Source organism: Talpa europaea (genome assembly GCF_964194135.1).
Source record: "Talpa europaea genome assembly, chromosome: 10".
Taxonomy (NCBI): Eukaryota; Metazoa; Chordata; class Mammalia; order Eulipotyphla; family Talpidae; genus Talpa; species Talpa europaea.
In genome coordinates, this window is record NC_140077.1 from 30,241,488 (window position 1) to 30,255,131 (window position 13,644).

At 50.6% G+C, this 13,644-nt stretch overlaps 1 protein-coding gene across 6 annotated transcripts in view; it reads left to right on the forward strand.

Annotated features, from left to right (window-relative positions):
• ARHGAP22 (Rho GTPase activating protein 22) overlaps positions 1-13,644 on the forward strand; it is a gene marked incomplete at its 5' end in the record, with an annotated part of 141,371 nt that overhangs the window by 111,863 nt on the left and 15,864 nt on the right. For 3 of the 6 annotated variants that reach the window (XM_084244417.1, XM_084244420.1, XM_084244419.1), the window contains one exon: positions 4,010-4,138. The exons of 1 other annotated variant lie outside the window; for it this stretch is intronic. In XM_084244417.1, the coding sequence (XP_084100543.1) occupies positions 4,010-4,138 (129 nt within the window). Of the gene's footprint in view, positions 1-4,009; positions 4,187-13,644 lie in introns of all 6 variants that reach the window. 2 more of the 6 variants (XM_084244415.1, XM_084244416.1) reach the window with 1 other exon arrangement.

The following is a 13,644-nucleotide window of genomic DNA, read 5'->3' on the forward strand; positions in this document are numbered from 1 at the left end:
TGAGATGTGACAGTGGAGCTAAGTCTGGTTTCAACTTAAGCAGGAGATGGAGTTGCCCTCATCTGAGACAGACCGGGGAGGGCAAATCCAGATGGATTTCATATTTGCTAAGACGGAGATGCCTGGAGACATCTCATTGGCACCGTCGGACGGGCAGTGGCCTGGGAGCAGTGACATTGGAGGCAGTGACAGGGGAGCAGTGATAGTGGAAGTCGTCGGCACAGGGATGGCATTTAAAGCCAAGGGTTGGATGAGCTCACCAGAGGAGGGCAGATCGATGTGGGGACGACAGAGTGGGGGAAGAGGTCAGGTGACTCCCACCTTTCAGCCTTGGGCCCCTGGTTCTCCAGGTCTGAGGTTGAAACACAGGAGGAAGCTGGTTTGGCAGGAGGCGGTGATAACTTTCAGACACACCACGTTGTACCTGTGGACAGCACACAGCTCTTCAGTTGTGCAAGTCACTTAGACTTGTGGGCACTATAGGTCTATTTGCTCCGTATCAGTGCTTCTAAACTGGGGACAGTTTTGCCTCCTAAAGGATATTTGTCACATCCTGGGAAGCAGGGAGAGGCTGCTCCTGGCATCTCAGGGTAGAGGCCAGCATGTTTGCTAAACATCTCCTCCCCACATAACAGTGAAGAATTATCTGATTCAAAAGTGGTAAGGCCAAGAAACTCTGCTCTGTATGGTATTTAATTGAATGTGGCAGTGAAAGCAAATATGTAGAGAGTGTTTGCTTGGTGTCCGGTCCTAAGCAGAGAATATCTCATTTCATTCTCCCGGCTGCCGCCTTCGTTCCTTCCATCACCCTAAGGGAGTGACTCTGACATGGGAAAACCAAGTCAAGTCACAGAGCTCCAGCTGCTGGCACTGAGGGCCAAGCCCAGCTTGAGCTCTGAGCTGCTCCAGAGGCCCTGAAATACCTGCGAGAGGCGGCAGATGGGATGGAAACCCAGTGTCACTTAGGTACAGTAAAAAGCCAGAAATAGTCACAAGAGCCCCTCATCTTTCATGATGCATTTCTTTCTGAGATCATCGCTACTATAATTTTTTCTTTAAATCTAATACTAATCTTCTGTAACAGATAAAAAAGTAAGCATAAACAATGAAATGCTTTAGAAAAATTCCACATTTTGTTTTGGTGACTTATTTTATTTTCATTGCATTCTTCCTGTCTCTTCCATAGAGGAAGTTTCCTGTTGCAGAAAAGAGAACATGTTTATAGCTAAACAAATCTGGGCTTAAATCCTGGATCCTCTATTTGTTTAACTTCCTCAAGTCTCTGTTTCTGCATCTATAAAATGGGATCAATAACAGTCCTTCTAGAGGGCTCATGAGAATGAAATGTGCTGAAGTATCTTGTGTCCCTTTACATGTGAAGTGTTTACTTAACATTGAAATGTTAAGTATCTGAACACCATCCGTACGTAAAAGAGTAACTTTAGAGCATACATTAACTCATAGACCTAATTGTAAATCCTAAAACTTTGAAACTTCTAGAAGAAAACTTACATCTTGGAATAAATGATTTTTTTTTAGCCACAAGGCCAATAAAAATAATTTGATAATATACTTGAAAATACACTGTTAATAGAATGAAAAGAAAAGTCACAGACTGGGAGAAAAATCTACAAAACATATATCTGATAAGGGATTTGTAACTAGACTATGTAATAAACTCTTAGAACTCAATAATGAAAAACTAAATGAGTCCATATCAAAAATTATTAAATGGTTTCAACAGCTATCTCACCAAGAAGATATACAGAGGTCAATTAAGTACGTAAGTACGTAAACAGTTGTCTGACATCCCTTGTCAGTTGGGAATGCAAATTCAAACAATGCTAAACACACATGCAAGGAAACGATTAAAAGTAAAAAAATGGACCAGCCTAGTGTTGCTTAGAAAGTAGAGGAACTAGAACTCTCATACCCTGCAGGTGGGAATGCAAAGTGGAGCAATCACTTGGGAAAACTGTTTGTGGCAGTTTCTTAAAAGTTGAAAACACTTATATAAGGATATAATACATACATGAAAATACACGAAAGGTGAAGCACACAGGCTGCTCGTACCAGGAGGGCAGGACCCTACACAGGAGCCCAGCTGTCCATGAGACCGCCTGCCAGCCTCTGGGCAGAGTGGATCCAACTTTGGTGGGAAACTTAGATGAAGTTTATATGACTTGGGTGGCCCTCTTTAGGAAAACGTAAACTGGAGAATTTCAAATTAGTTATAAACATGAGCATTTACTTAGGACAAGCAAGTGACCACAAATCCTTGGAGCCAAGGATCTCCAGGTCTCTTTCTTCTAAGTCATCTTGACTTACTTTTTCAAAAGAGTGGCCTGGAGCACTCATCCATTCCAGGCCTCATGGCCCACGTGGTATGGGGGCCCTGACGGGGCCCGAATGCCGTCCCCACCTCAGTGGCATCTCCTGTTCCCCTATGCCTGACCACAGCAGCCGAGCAAGCAGTGCGGACAGCCTTTGGTGGTAGCAGGTCCACTCTGCCCTCTGCAGCTCTGCCATCGGCCTTAAGCTCCCTCCCTCTGCTGCCCGGTAAACTGCGTGGGCTCAAGCAGCAGGGCCTGTGTGTGTAGCAGGAGGCTCCAGAAGGCATCCTAGGACCCTGACAGTCTTGTCTTTTTTTGCTCCCCGCCCTTCGGAGCTCAGGCCCCACAGGCCTCTCTAGCCTGCTTCCCTTCTACCCAATCTCCACACCTTGCTCATGGCACCCCCTCCGCAAGGTCACAACCTTCCCGTGTTCCAGCACTCAGAGCAGCTGCCTTAGTTTCCCCAGTCCTCGACCACATTGCTATGAGTGGTCGACCCTGTCGAGAGATGGTCCCATGTCCAGCTGTGCTATGAGAGCACAACCCTGTCAAGGCTGCTCATTCTTGAAGAGTGATGGAAGCATGGGGTGAGTCAGAGCTCAGAGCTGGGGACTTTGACTCCCTGGCTCTACCATGACTTTGTTGTGTGCATTTAGGCAAATTCTGTAATCACACTATCCCTTAGTTTCCTTATCTGGAAAATACAGCAAGTGACAGTCCCTTGTTCCCAAGTCATTGTGAAGAAGGAATCCTAGGAGGGAAGGCACGTCTATCAGCTTTGTTCATTTAAGCATCTGCAGCTTCTAGAAGGGCCCCAGGCAGGTGCCAAGAGCTCTGTGAACCCTTGCCACTGTCTGGCCTCCATCCCTGGGCTGCAGGCTCCAGCAAGGATCGCTCACGGTTCGTCATCCCAACTACCTCCCCACCCCATCCCACTGTCTCTGGGACTCACCCCACCCACAGGTGGCCCTGCAAGTACACAGATAAGTTACATATTGTGGGATGTGGTAGGGGGAATACAGAAAGGCAAGGTCATTCTTGAAAAACCCCTTACATTGCCCATAAAGTTCAGTAGAGTTTATTGTATATGTCAAAGATCAGTTTGCTTACTGATCTTTGAAGACAAGACCAGTGGAACTACTTGTAGGGGACAGAATCAGTTCACAAACAACAGTCTGGACTTCCCCATCCCTCTGCCTTTGGATAATGAGCCTGTGTGTAGCTGTGAGGGGGGCAGGTGGGGAATCCTGAGTCATGTGCTCATCCTGGGTTACACTCAGACTTCTGTAACATTAATGCTTATCTTCGGGCTGGGAGGGACAGTGAGTGTGCACTTAAGCTGTGTAAAGTGGATTAAACAGAATAGTGAGGCTACTCTGGGCGCCAGACTTCTCTGAGCTGACTTAAATCTCTCTTTTTCTGATAGCATCCCAAGACGCTTTGAATGATTTTTATTTTGATATAGGAAAATAAAAAAGACTAAAGGAGAAAAAGAAAAAACCCCAAAGGGCCAAAGACAGATGTGTTAGGTGTGAAAGGGATGTGCTATGAAAATAGAGCCCAACAGTCCAGCTGCTGCGGAAAGGATTTGCCAGATGGCGGGAGCACTGGGGGCGAGCACCCTGGCAATGCTGCGCAGGGCTCCCTGCAGTAAGCTGTGTCTCCCTGTCTTGCAGGTGGTGCCGGGGAGCGGGAGAAGGTGCCGACCAACCCCGAGGCGCTCCTGCTCATGGCCAGCTCCCAGCGGGACATGGAGGACTGGGTACAGGCCATCCGCCGGGTCATCTGGGCCCCACTTGGTGGAGGTACTGCCCGTAGCTCGCATGCTCACCCTCTAGAACCCTTGCCTCCAGGTAATGAAGCCTCTTTGTACCTCACTGAGCCTGCAAGATCTGTCTCACTCGGCACTTGCAGGCTGCACCCTGCGCTTCTTACGACAGGTGGGCAGTGTTGTCCTCTTCTGCTGCCGGCCCTCAGGAGTCACCCTCTGGGGCACCAAGCAGGCTCTGGTGGCGAAATCAGGGCCATTTCTCAAAAGCATGCCCTCCTCCAACCAGAGTCCTGTGGCTTCTGTCTGTTTGTTCCATTGAGGTCTTGGGGATTTCAGATTTTGTTTTGCTGTAAATTGAGGAGCCATCAGGCCCCTGCTGGACGCTAAGTGGGTGTGATGTGGCCTGCATATACCCCAGAAGTGGGCAGTGGCAGGATCATAGTGGATGTCCGGATGCGGTGCCATTGTCTCTGCTGGGCCTGGAGCTGCTCATGAATCCTGAGCTGCTCATGAATCCTGTTCTCTAACCTCATCTGAAAACAGCTGCCATTTACTCCCATCTTTATTCAAGATACTAGGTTCCCAAAATGTATCAGGTTGTATTCCAGGCACTAAAAATTCAGGGGTAAACTCAGTTCTTATGCCCCACCCCTCCCTTCCACTGGCCTGCAGGAATCAGATGATCATACTTGATGGGTCATGTGATATCCATAGTGAGAAACACACAAGCAGAGAAAAGCTGAGTGAGAGGACACGGGGGCATTATGTGAGCCATTCTGGCCCCGCCAGCTTAATGAAGCCACCAAGAGAAGGGCCAAGGGAATGCTGGGGGGAGAGTGTTCAGGCAGCAGGACCAGCAAGTGCAAAGGCCCTGGGGTAGGAATAAGTGATGGAACCTGAGCAATCTCAGAGAGGCCACGTGCCCTGATGGAGTGAGGGTGGAAGCAAGGAGGACCTGAGGCCAGAGGTCACCGAGGTCTTGGGGACATGGTGGGGAGTTCATGTTTTGCTTTGTTGTAAATCAGTGGAGGCACCAGGAGGGCTCTGAGCAGGAGACAGACCTGATTTGGGATATATAAAAGTAGCCACCATGTGAGGGGCAGACTCTGGAAAGATAAGAGTGGGCAGCCGGCAGGGACAGTCATCAGACAGACTGGAGGTGACAGGGACAAGAGCTCGGATGGGAACAGAAGTAATGGTGATGACGCTCCAGCGATCTGCATCCAGGTCTTGCCCATGACCTGGACACGGCCTGTGAGGGAAAGGAAAGGTGACTCCCAGCCGGGCAGTTGCTGTCTCTGCAGGTTGGTGTCCATATGAAATCACCACGAAAGAGCTTTCAGCAGCGCTTCCTGGCTGCCCTGAGGATCAGAGTCTGGGGCCTTCGGGCTCGCAGGGCCCTGGCACGGGAGCCCTGGCTGTGCTCTGTCTCATTGCACAGTGTTCTTTAGTACATGAGCCTGGCAGACCTTCACCTTTGGGGGCGCATCCTTAGATCTTGCATGCCCCACAGGCGGAGCCCCTCCCTTCACCTCTCACCTGACCAGCTCTCCTCTCCCCTCCCTGGCTGCGGCTGGCCTGAGCACCTCTCACAGAACCACAAAGCCCTCATGTAGAAGAGTGTAACAACTTTGAAAGTCAAAACTCTGGCCTTCCTCATGAGTCATGGCCACCCTGCCCCCCACCGATTGCACTGATTGGCCCACAGTTAATGGCCTGAGAAGACCTCAGCCCATCCAGGGTGTCTGCAGTCTCCAGGGACTTCCCCAGGGCAAGGTGGTTGAAAGTGAGCCAGTGGGACAGAAGGGAGCTGGGAAACCAACTGGGCAGCTGGACTATGATTTATGACAAGAAGCGCTTTGCATCCTGGAGGAAATTATAACATTTTTCATGATCTTGGGGCAGAGAAAGATTTTTTAAATGAGTTATGAAAAGCTTTAATCTTTTAGGAAAAGACTTAAGAAGTTATACCACATATAATGAAGAACATCTGTTCTGTAAAAGATAGATTAATAACAATTCAACCCGTAGTTGGGAGAATGTATTTGCCACACATAGCACCATCAAACAACTTAATCCTCAAAGCCCTACAAACCAGTAAGGCAAAGACAGATGAGCCAGAAGACACACAGGCAAGAGACTTGCACAGCTACTTTGCAAAAGAAGAAATCCTGTTGACCAATGAGGCCATGGTGTTCAGCCTCATTAGTAATCAGGGAATGCAAATTAGACCACAAAGGGCTACTTCTACTCACCCACCAGAATGACTAAATGAGGACAGGTGGTTCCCAGTGGTGACATGGATAGAGAGACACAGACATTTGTATATATTGCTAGGGAAATTGTTAGGCCGTTTTGCTACTTCCAAAAGCAGTAGCTCTGCCCACCTGTGTCCCAGCCATTCCAGGGCTGTGCATGTCCCAAACCAAAGTGTGCACACAGGCATGCCTGGAGACGTGCACACGGCAGATGTGACGGCAGCCTTATTTATGATGGCCCGACACTAACCCAGTGTTCAGCTATAACACAATGGATAGATTCTCACAAAGGAAAGCTCCAAAGTGAGAATTAACTCCAGCTCCGCCCAGCCTCCTGCGTGAATCCTAAAAACATACTGCAGGGCTAGGGAAGAACAGACACAACTGTAGCATGCTGTGTGTGTTTTATACAGTGTATATAAAGTTTAAAAAATAGGGCAAAAGTCAACCATATTATTTATGGACAATTATCCAGCAAAAATATAAAGAAAAGCAAGGAAATGAATGGTGTGAAAGTCAGGATAGTAATCACAGGTGCTCATTTTACACTGTGGGTTCATCTGTACATGTAGGCTTTAAATACTTCTCTGCATATGTGCATATTTCACTGTATAAAGGAGCAAGTGATAAAAGAAGAGAACTAAGCATCAAAAAGGCTAAGTAATTGGCCCAAGGCAATGAGGCTAGTCAGGGAGCAGAACTAAGAAACGAAGGTGATAGATGTTCTGACCCCAAAGACAATGCTTTGTCCCAGCCTAGCTGGGAGCTGTCATAGGATGTCTTCCTTTGCTGGTCCCCAGGTGAGTGTGCATGCTCTCTCTCACCCTCCTCTCCCTCACCCCACTATCCTTGCCCAGCACTGGGACCATTTCCACAATCCCAGTAGAGCCTGGATTTGGCCCTCCTCCAGGCCCCCGAGTCTATCAGCCTTCTCAGGCTCTCTGCGCAAGAACTTACAAGAATTAAAACAAGAAACTTCATCAAAGGCGCTTATCTCCTCTCCAGGAGCATAGAGGAAATGCAGAAATCCCAGGGGTTAGTAAGAGCGGACATGTCTGGGCAAGCATGGGCACTCCCAGGTGGGCTCAGCCAGCCTCTGAAGGTTTCCTAGTAAAGCTGTTATTAGCTTGGGTTCCCCTGGAAAGGAGGCTTAGAGGATCAGGCCTTCTTTCACTGTTTAATAACGGAACCCTGGGTCTTTTTAAGCATGTTTGTTCTGGCAGAGAACAGCCCCTCAGACAGACATGAATGGCAGTGTGCTAAAGTCAGGGGAGAGCCTGGCAGGCCATGCCCAATGGGGAAACTGGGACAGGCCAGCTGGTCATGGCAGCTTGTTTGTGCTGATGGCCTGCCCCGGGGTGGCCCTGACTGGAACTCCTCTTGCCTGGGCGTTCATCCACTCAGTCAGCCAGCCATTCATTCACTTGCATGTTTGTTCTAAAGACTGGGGATCCAGATGCGGCCCCTGCCCACAGGTAGTGCACGTCCTGGTAGAAGAGTGGATAGCAGACAGTGATCCCATGGCAGGGTTGATGGCGGTGAGCTCAGCAGAGAACAATGAGGCAGGGAAGCCAGGGAGTTGGAGTTTTGTGACATTTGAGAAAAAGGCAGAAGTTTTGGACGCAGAGGCAGCAGTGCCCATGTTGGAAGACTAATGAGGAGGGAGCCAGTGTGGCTGGAACAGAGTCTGTGAAGGAGGGAGGAGAAGACAGGCCAGACAAGTAATGGGGTGGTAGGTGGGTTCACTTGGTCTGTGGAGACCATGCTGGCTTTCCCTCCGAGTGAGTGGCACCAATGTTGGGTTTTGAACAGAGGAGTGGCGGAGCCTCAGTCAGGTTCTGATGGGATCCCTCTGGCTGCCCATTTTGAGAGTAGATGAAAGAAGACAAGGCCAGAAACAGGCAGACCATTGCATGAAAAATGTCCAGAGTTCATTGCATGAAAATGCAGGTGAGAGATGATGGTAGCCTGACCCCGGTGGTATTGGTATTGGTGGGATTGGTGGGATTTGAAGGTAAAGCAAGTAGTAGTTCCCTGCTGTAATGACGCGTGCAAGAGAACAAGACAGAATTCAAGGGTAATTTCAAGCTGCTTTATCTAAGCAACTGGAAGAATAGGTTAGTTATTAACTCAGATGAGAAAGAACACAGGAAGTGCAATTGTTTGGAAGGAAGATGAAGAGTTCACTTTGGGGCTAGTTTGAGATTTCTATTAGAGGCTCCAGGTTAGATGTCAAGCAGGCAGGTAGACATTTAAATGTAGAAATTAGGAGCAGGGCCGGGTTGGAGAGAGAGTGTGGGGCCATCGGCACAGGGTGGGGGTTGAAGACCTGCTGCACGAGACACTGGGGAGCATGTGTACACACAGCAGAGGGCCAGGGCTGAGCTCTGAGCTGCTCCCAGGTAAGAAGCCCAGGAGCAGAGGAAGAGCCAGCCAAGGGGCCTGAGAGGACTGGCAGTGAGGGAGGGGAGCCAGGGGTGAGTGGGTCACCAGAATCCAGGGAAGGAACCATCTAAGAGACGGGGGGGGGGGGGGGGGGCACTGATCAACGGCAGTATCCAAGGTCTGTAGTGCGGTCAGCGGGAAGAGAAGTGACATGAACCACAGTTCATTGACGGCGTGGACAAGGGTGGTTCTGGCAGAGTGTGTGTGGGAAACTGGTAATGGCGGGTGTGAGAAAGCATGAGAGGAGGGGAATTGGAGTGTGAGCATAACTACACGGGGGCCACTGGAGTGAGTCACAGAGAAATGTGATCTGATAGTTTCAAAGCCCCACTCTGACTGCTGACCAGACAGGCTTGGGGGCACCTGGAGAAATATTTGCAGTGATGTAAGCAAGAGAAAGGGGCACTTTCTCTAGGGTGGATGGTGGTGAAAGGCTTGGAACCTTCCAAGGCTATTTTGAAAGTAGGCTCTAAAGATCTCCTGGATGTGGGTGTGAAAGAAAGGGAGCGGGAGGGTGCACTCCAGGGGGTGTGGCTGAGCACTTGCAAGGCCAGAGCTGTCATGAATCAAGAGGGCCAGGCAGCAATGAGCTGTGCCTTGGGACACATTTGGGATGCCTATGAGTCATGCCCCCAGCGGAGATGCTGAGGGAACAGGTGGGTGCAGAGGTGAGTCTGAGGGTTAGAACTCAATAACTAGTAGCTTGGCAGCCAACCTACCAGGCCAACAGGGACTGCTGAGAAAACCCAGGAGCTGTTTGTCCCAACCTTATAAAGGGACAATCCTGGGGCAAGGGACCCACTTGGGAATGGTGTCCCTGCCCAGAGGGACGGTTCTGTGCAGGGGACGCACACCATGGGCCAGGCTGCCAGCCTGCAGTGGACATCAGAGCCTCACTGCCCCAACCATGTGTGGCTCTCACAGGCCTCTGGAGACTTTTCTCTGAGTCCCGGAACCACAATCCTGCCCTGGGTTCTGCAGAAATCATGGGGGGAAGGATGGAGGGGACACTAAGGCAGTTCCCAGAGGCCATGGGGCAGGACACTTGACATGGAGATAATCCCAGCCTCGGGCCACTTGTAGGGACACAAAGCAACCTTGTTAGTCCAGCTGGTAGGAGTCATTATTGACAGGAATGACGTGTCTAAAAGGAAGCCTTTAAGACACAATCAGTTTCAGAATGAAAGGTCACTGGCCCCAGCCCAGGGTGGGGAGCCTGAGATCCTAGAGCAGCACTTCTGTTCAGAGCCATTGCTCCAGCATCTTCTGGGAGATTCAAGGAGAGTCTTGGTTCTCGCTCCTCTAAATGTTAACCTACCCAGGGCATTCCCTACGCCTTTCCCTACAGCCTTTCCAAGAGGTGAGAGAGAGGCCATCGCTGACCTGGCCTGGACTTCCAGTCACTAAAGCCAGCAGAAGTGACACTGGAAACCTGATTCTGGTGCCCTCAGCCCACCCTACTGGGCCCTGAGGAGGACATGCCTCCACAAGCCTCAGCCCTGGTCAAGCCCCAGACTCTAAAGAGCAAGTCCATCCTCTTCCTGGCAGAGGGGTTGTTACAGCACCCTTGGGTCTCTTTCTCCACAGAGCTCATGAGCCTGTGAGCTTGGGCAGGGGAAATAGCCCCCAGCCACACCTCCCACTGGCAGGATGGCCAGGAAGCCGGGGACTGTTTACCAGGAAAGCAGTTGCCTTATCTTGGGCCAGGCTGGCAAACCAGCAGGTGATGGGCAGGGGGCTGCTTACCACTGCTTCCTGTGAAACGAGGGCAGCTGGCTCTTCAACTGCCTTCCACCCTCCTTGCTGGGTTGTTGAGTCTGCTTCCCTCCCAGCTGCAGTGGTAAGATGCACCCCTCTGCTTGGCCTGCTAAGTACTAAGCTCATATGCCAGGGTCAGAAAAGGGTTTGTTGTGGTCATTGCAAGCTGGGCCGGCGTGAGTGTGTAGCCACCCTGCTGCATGCTCCAGTGACCCCAGCCACGAGGGGAGAGCTGGGTGGAGAGAGCTGCTCACTAGAACAGCTAACATTTGTTTTGCATTTCCCTGCCCAGCTGGCTTCTGATTCACCTTCACATTTGCCAATGAAATCAGTTTTGTTACATCACCTTCTATGGGCTGAGCAGCAGGTAGGCTCAGGTGATCTGCCCCCTTCACAAAGAAGTAAACAGGAGGCCTGCGTTCTACCCCAGGCCAGCTGGAGCGCAAAGCTGCCATAGTGGATGCTCACTCTGGAGAGGATGATGCCCGGAGGTCTTCAGGTTCTGTGGTGTCAGGCCCCTCCTAGGCAGCCTTGGTCCCCTACAACAGTCTGAGGAAAGGGGGAGGGATCTTATGCTTGGCCAGGAGTTTGTTGTATGAGTTGTAGAGAGGCCCAGAGAGGGTCAACGATTTGTCAAAGAGCACACAGCAGGGCTGGGAGCAGGGGCAGCCTGCCTGCAGCGTGAGCCCATCTTGAGATTCTCCATTGCCAGGCAAGAGTCAGAGTGCCATAGCCTCCTGGATCTGAGTTGTCTAGCAAGAGAGGTGTGTGTGTGCGCATGTATGTGTGTGTGGGGGGGGCAATGAAGGCAGAGGACAGTCCTTGAGGTCCTGGACCTTTAGGACACACATCTCAGGGATGAAGGCCTCCCGGGACCTGCCCTAAGAAGAGTAAACCCTCTGTATACGTGCCCCAACTGACCCCCCACCAAGGTAGGGTGTTAGCCTGACCAGGGCTTACCCTGGGGCCCATTATGGCAGTGTCCGCCAGAGTCCAGCGCCTTCTAAATGGGGGGCAGCTGTAGACTTCCACCCTGGGAATCTCGTTAGGGGTAGGAGGGCTTCTCCAGAGACTGACAGGTCTACCTCAGGGACCACATGGGGGAAACCGAGGGTCAAAGAAGAGAAAGCAGGTCAGCTCCAGAGCCCACCTGCCCACCTGGGAGAGCCCCACTTGCCTCCAAAGTAGGTGCCCCTACTCAGTCTCTGACTCTTCTTTTTAACCTGGTGTAGGGTCAGGAACGGACACAGTGCAGGTTTTCTGATCCAGCGGACCAGGTAAAGGTGGAGTCCTAGAGTCCTCGGTGGATTTTGCAGGTCTTTTATTGGGATTTACCAGGTACACAGCAGGCAGGGGTGCTGGGGGGCCGGGAGACTGGCAGGCCTTCCAGCCCCCAGCAAGTCTTCACTCTATCTGGGCTCTCCAGTGATCTCTGCTTCTGCTTCTTGGCTTCTCTCTCGGCTTCTCTTTCGGCTTCTCCTGGCGTCCCCGTGACGCCGCCCTTAAAAGCCCAGTCTCAGCCCAGGTGAATCCCATCCACCTATGCCCACACCCTACTCCAGGTGCCCGCCATCAGGCATGCATTCAGGACCGCAAGGATCCCTCATCTATCCTGATGGCGGGAGGGCAGAAAAGCCTGACATTTTTCCTTACCCTACACCTGGATGGAACTGGGCAGACTTGGTAGGTTCCCAATTGTGGGAGCCCCGGGCTTTTATTTTTATTAGCAATTTAGGGCAGGGAGCTCCTTGACTTGGGGTCCCCGAGCAACCAGAAACACCCTGCTCACCTCCAAGATTAAACTTCTGGGAAGGGAGAAAGTAGTGCCCCTCCCCCACATCCAGGACTTGGGAGGATTTCAGCCCCCACCCTACACTAATATCAGGCCCAGGACTAGAAAACCACTTGACCTGGGGCACAGTATTTTAAGGGGGCACCCAAAACTCAGTAATCATGATAAATATTCTAATTTTTAAAATAAAAATCAATGCAGATAGTCCACGGAATTCATTTCCTATCACTGCTCTGACAAATTGCCTCGAATTTAGCAGCTTAAAGCACAAGTTTATTCTTTTCCCAGTTTTAGAGGTCAGGTGTCAGGATGAGACTTAGGAGGCTAAAATCAAGGTGTCTGCAGGGCTGGTTGTTTCTGAGGGCCCCAGGGCAGAATCTGTTCTTGCCTCTGCCCACATTCCTTGGTGGTGGCCTGATCACTCCAGTTTCTGCTTCCCTCCTTACGCAACCTCCTCTTCTGTAGTCAAATTGCCTTCTGCCTCCCTGATAAGGCCCACTGGTACAATCCAATATAATCCTCCATCCTTAATTTAGTTACAAAGTGCCCAAATTTTAAATATAGGATCCCTGGGTGGGATTAGGGTGAGACACTCAATCTCAAAAATCTGTATAACTGTAGGGTTAGAGCCTGTCTTTATTTCTTGTACCTCATGGATGTTTTATATCAATGTGCATTTTTTAATATTGTTGTCATCATGACAACAATATTAAAACCTTCAGTTTTTGAAGGAATGCCCCCTTCAAATACTGTGCCCCAGGTCAGGTGAAGTTTTCTAGTCCTGGGCCTGATACTAGCGTAGGGTAGGGTGGGGGCTGAAATCCTCCCAAGTTCTGGACTTGGGGGAGGGGCACTACTTTCTTCCTTCCCAGAGGTTTAATCATAGAGGTGAGCAGGGTGTTTCTGGTTGCTAGGGGACCCCAACAATATTAAAAGCTTCAGTATCTTGATTACTGAAGTTTGGGACGGTCCTTTAAATTTTGCACCAGTGGTGAGTGCCTCACTTGCTTCCCCCTAGCCCAGGCCCTGATTAGTAAGAGCAACAAGAGTGACCCTGCCCTGCACACTGAGCTTTGGGATAAGCAACCTCTCCAGCCCCAGGGCCCCCTAAGCTCTTCCTTACAGAACACTGTCCACATACCCTGGGGGCCTCCTTCTACTTGCATGGCCCCCTTCTTGCTTCTTTTTCCGACTGTCCTGAGGCTGCCCCTCATGCCTGCCAGGTGCTCACACTTTGCAAGTGTGGGATTGTGGGCTCCTTTCACAGGGACAGAATCCTACCCTGGG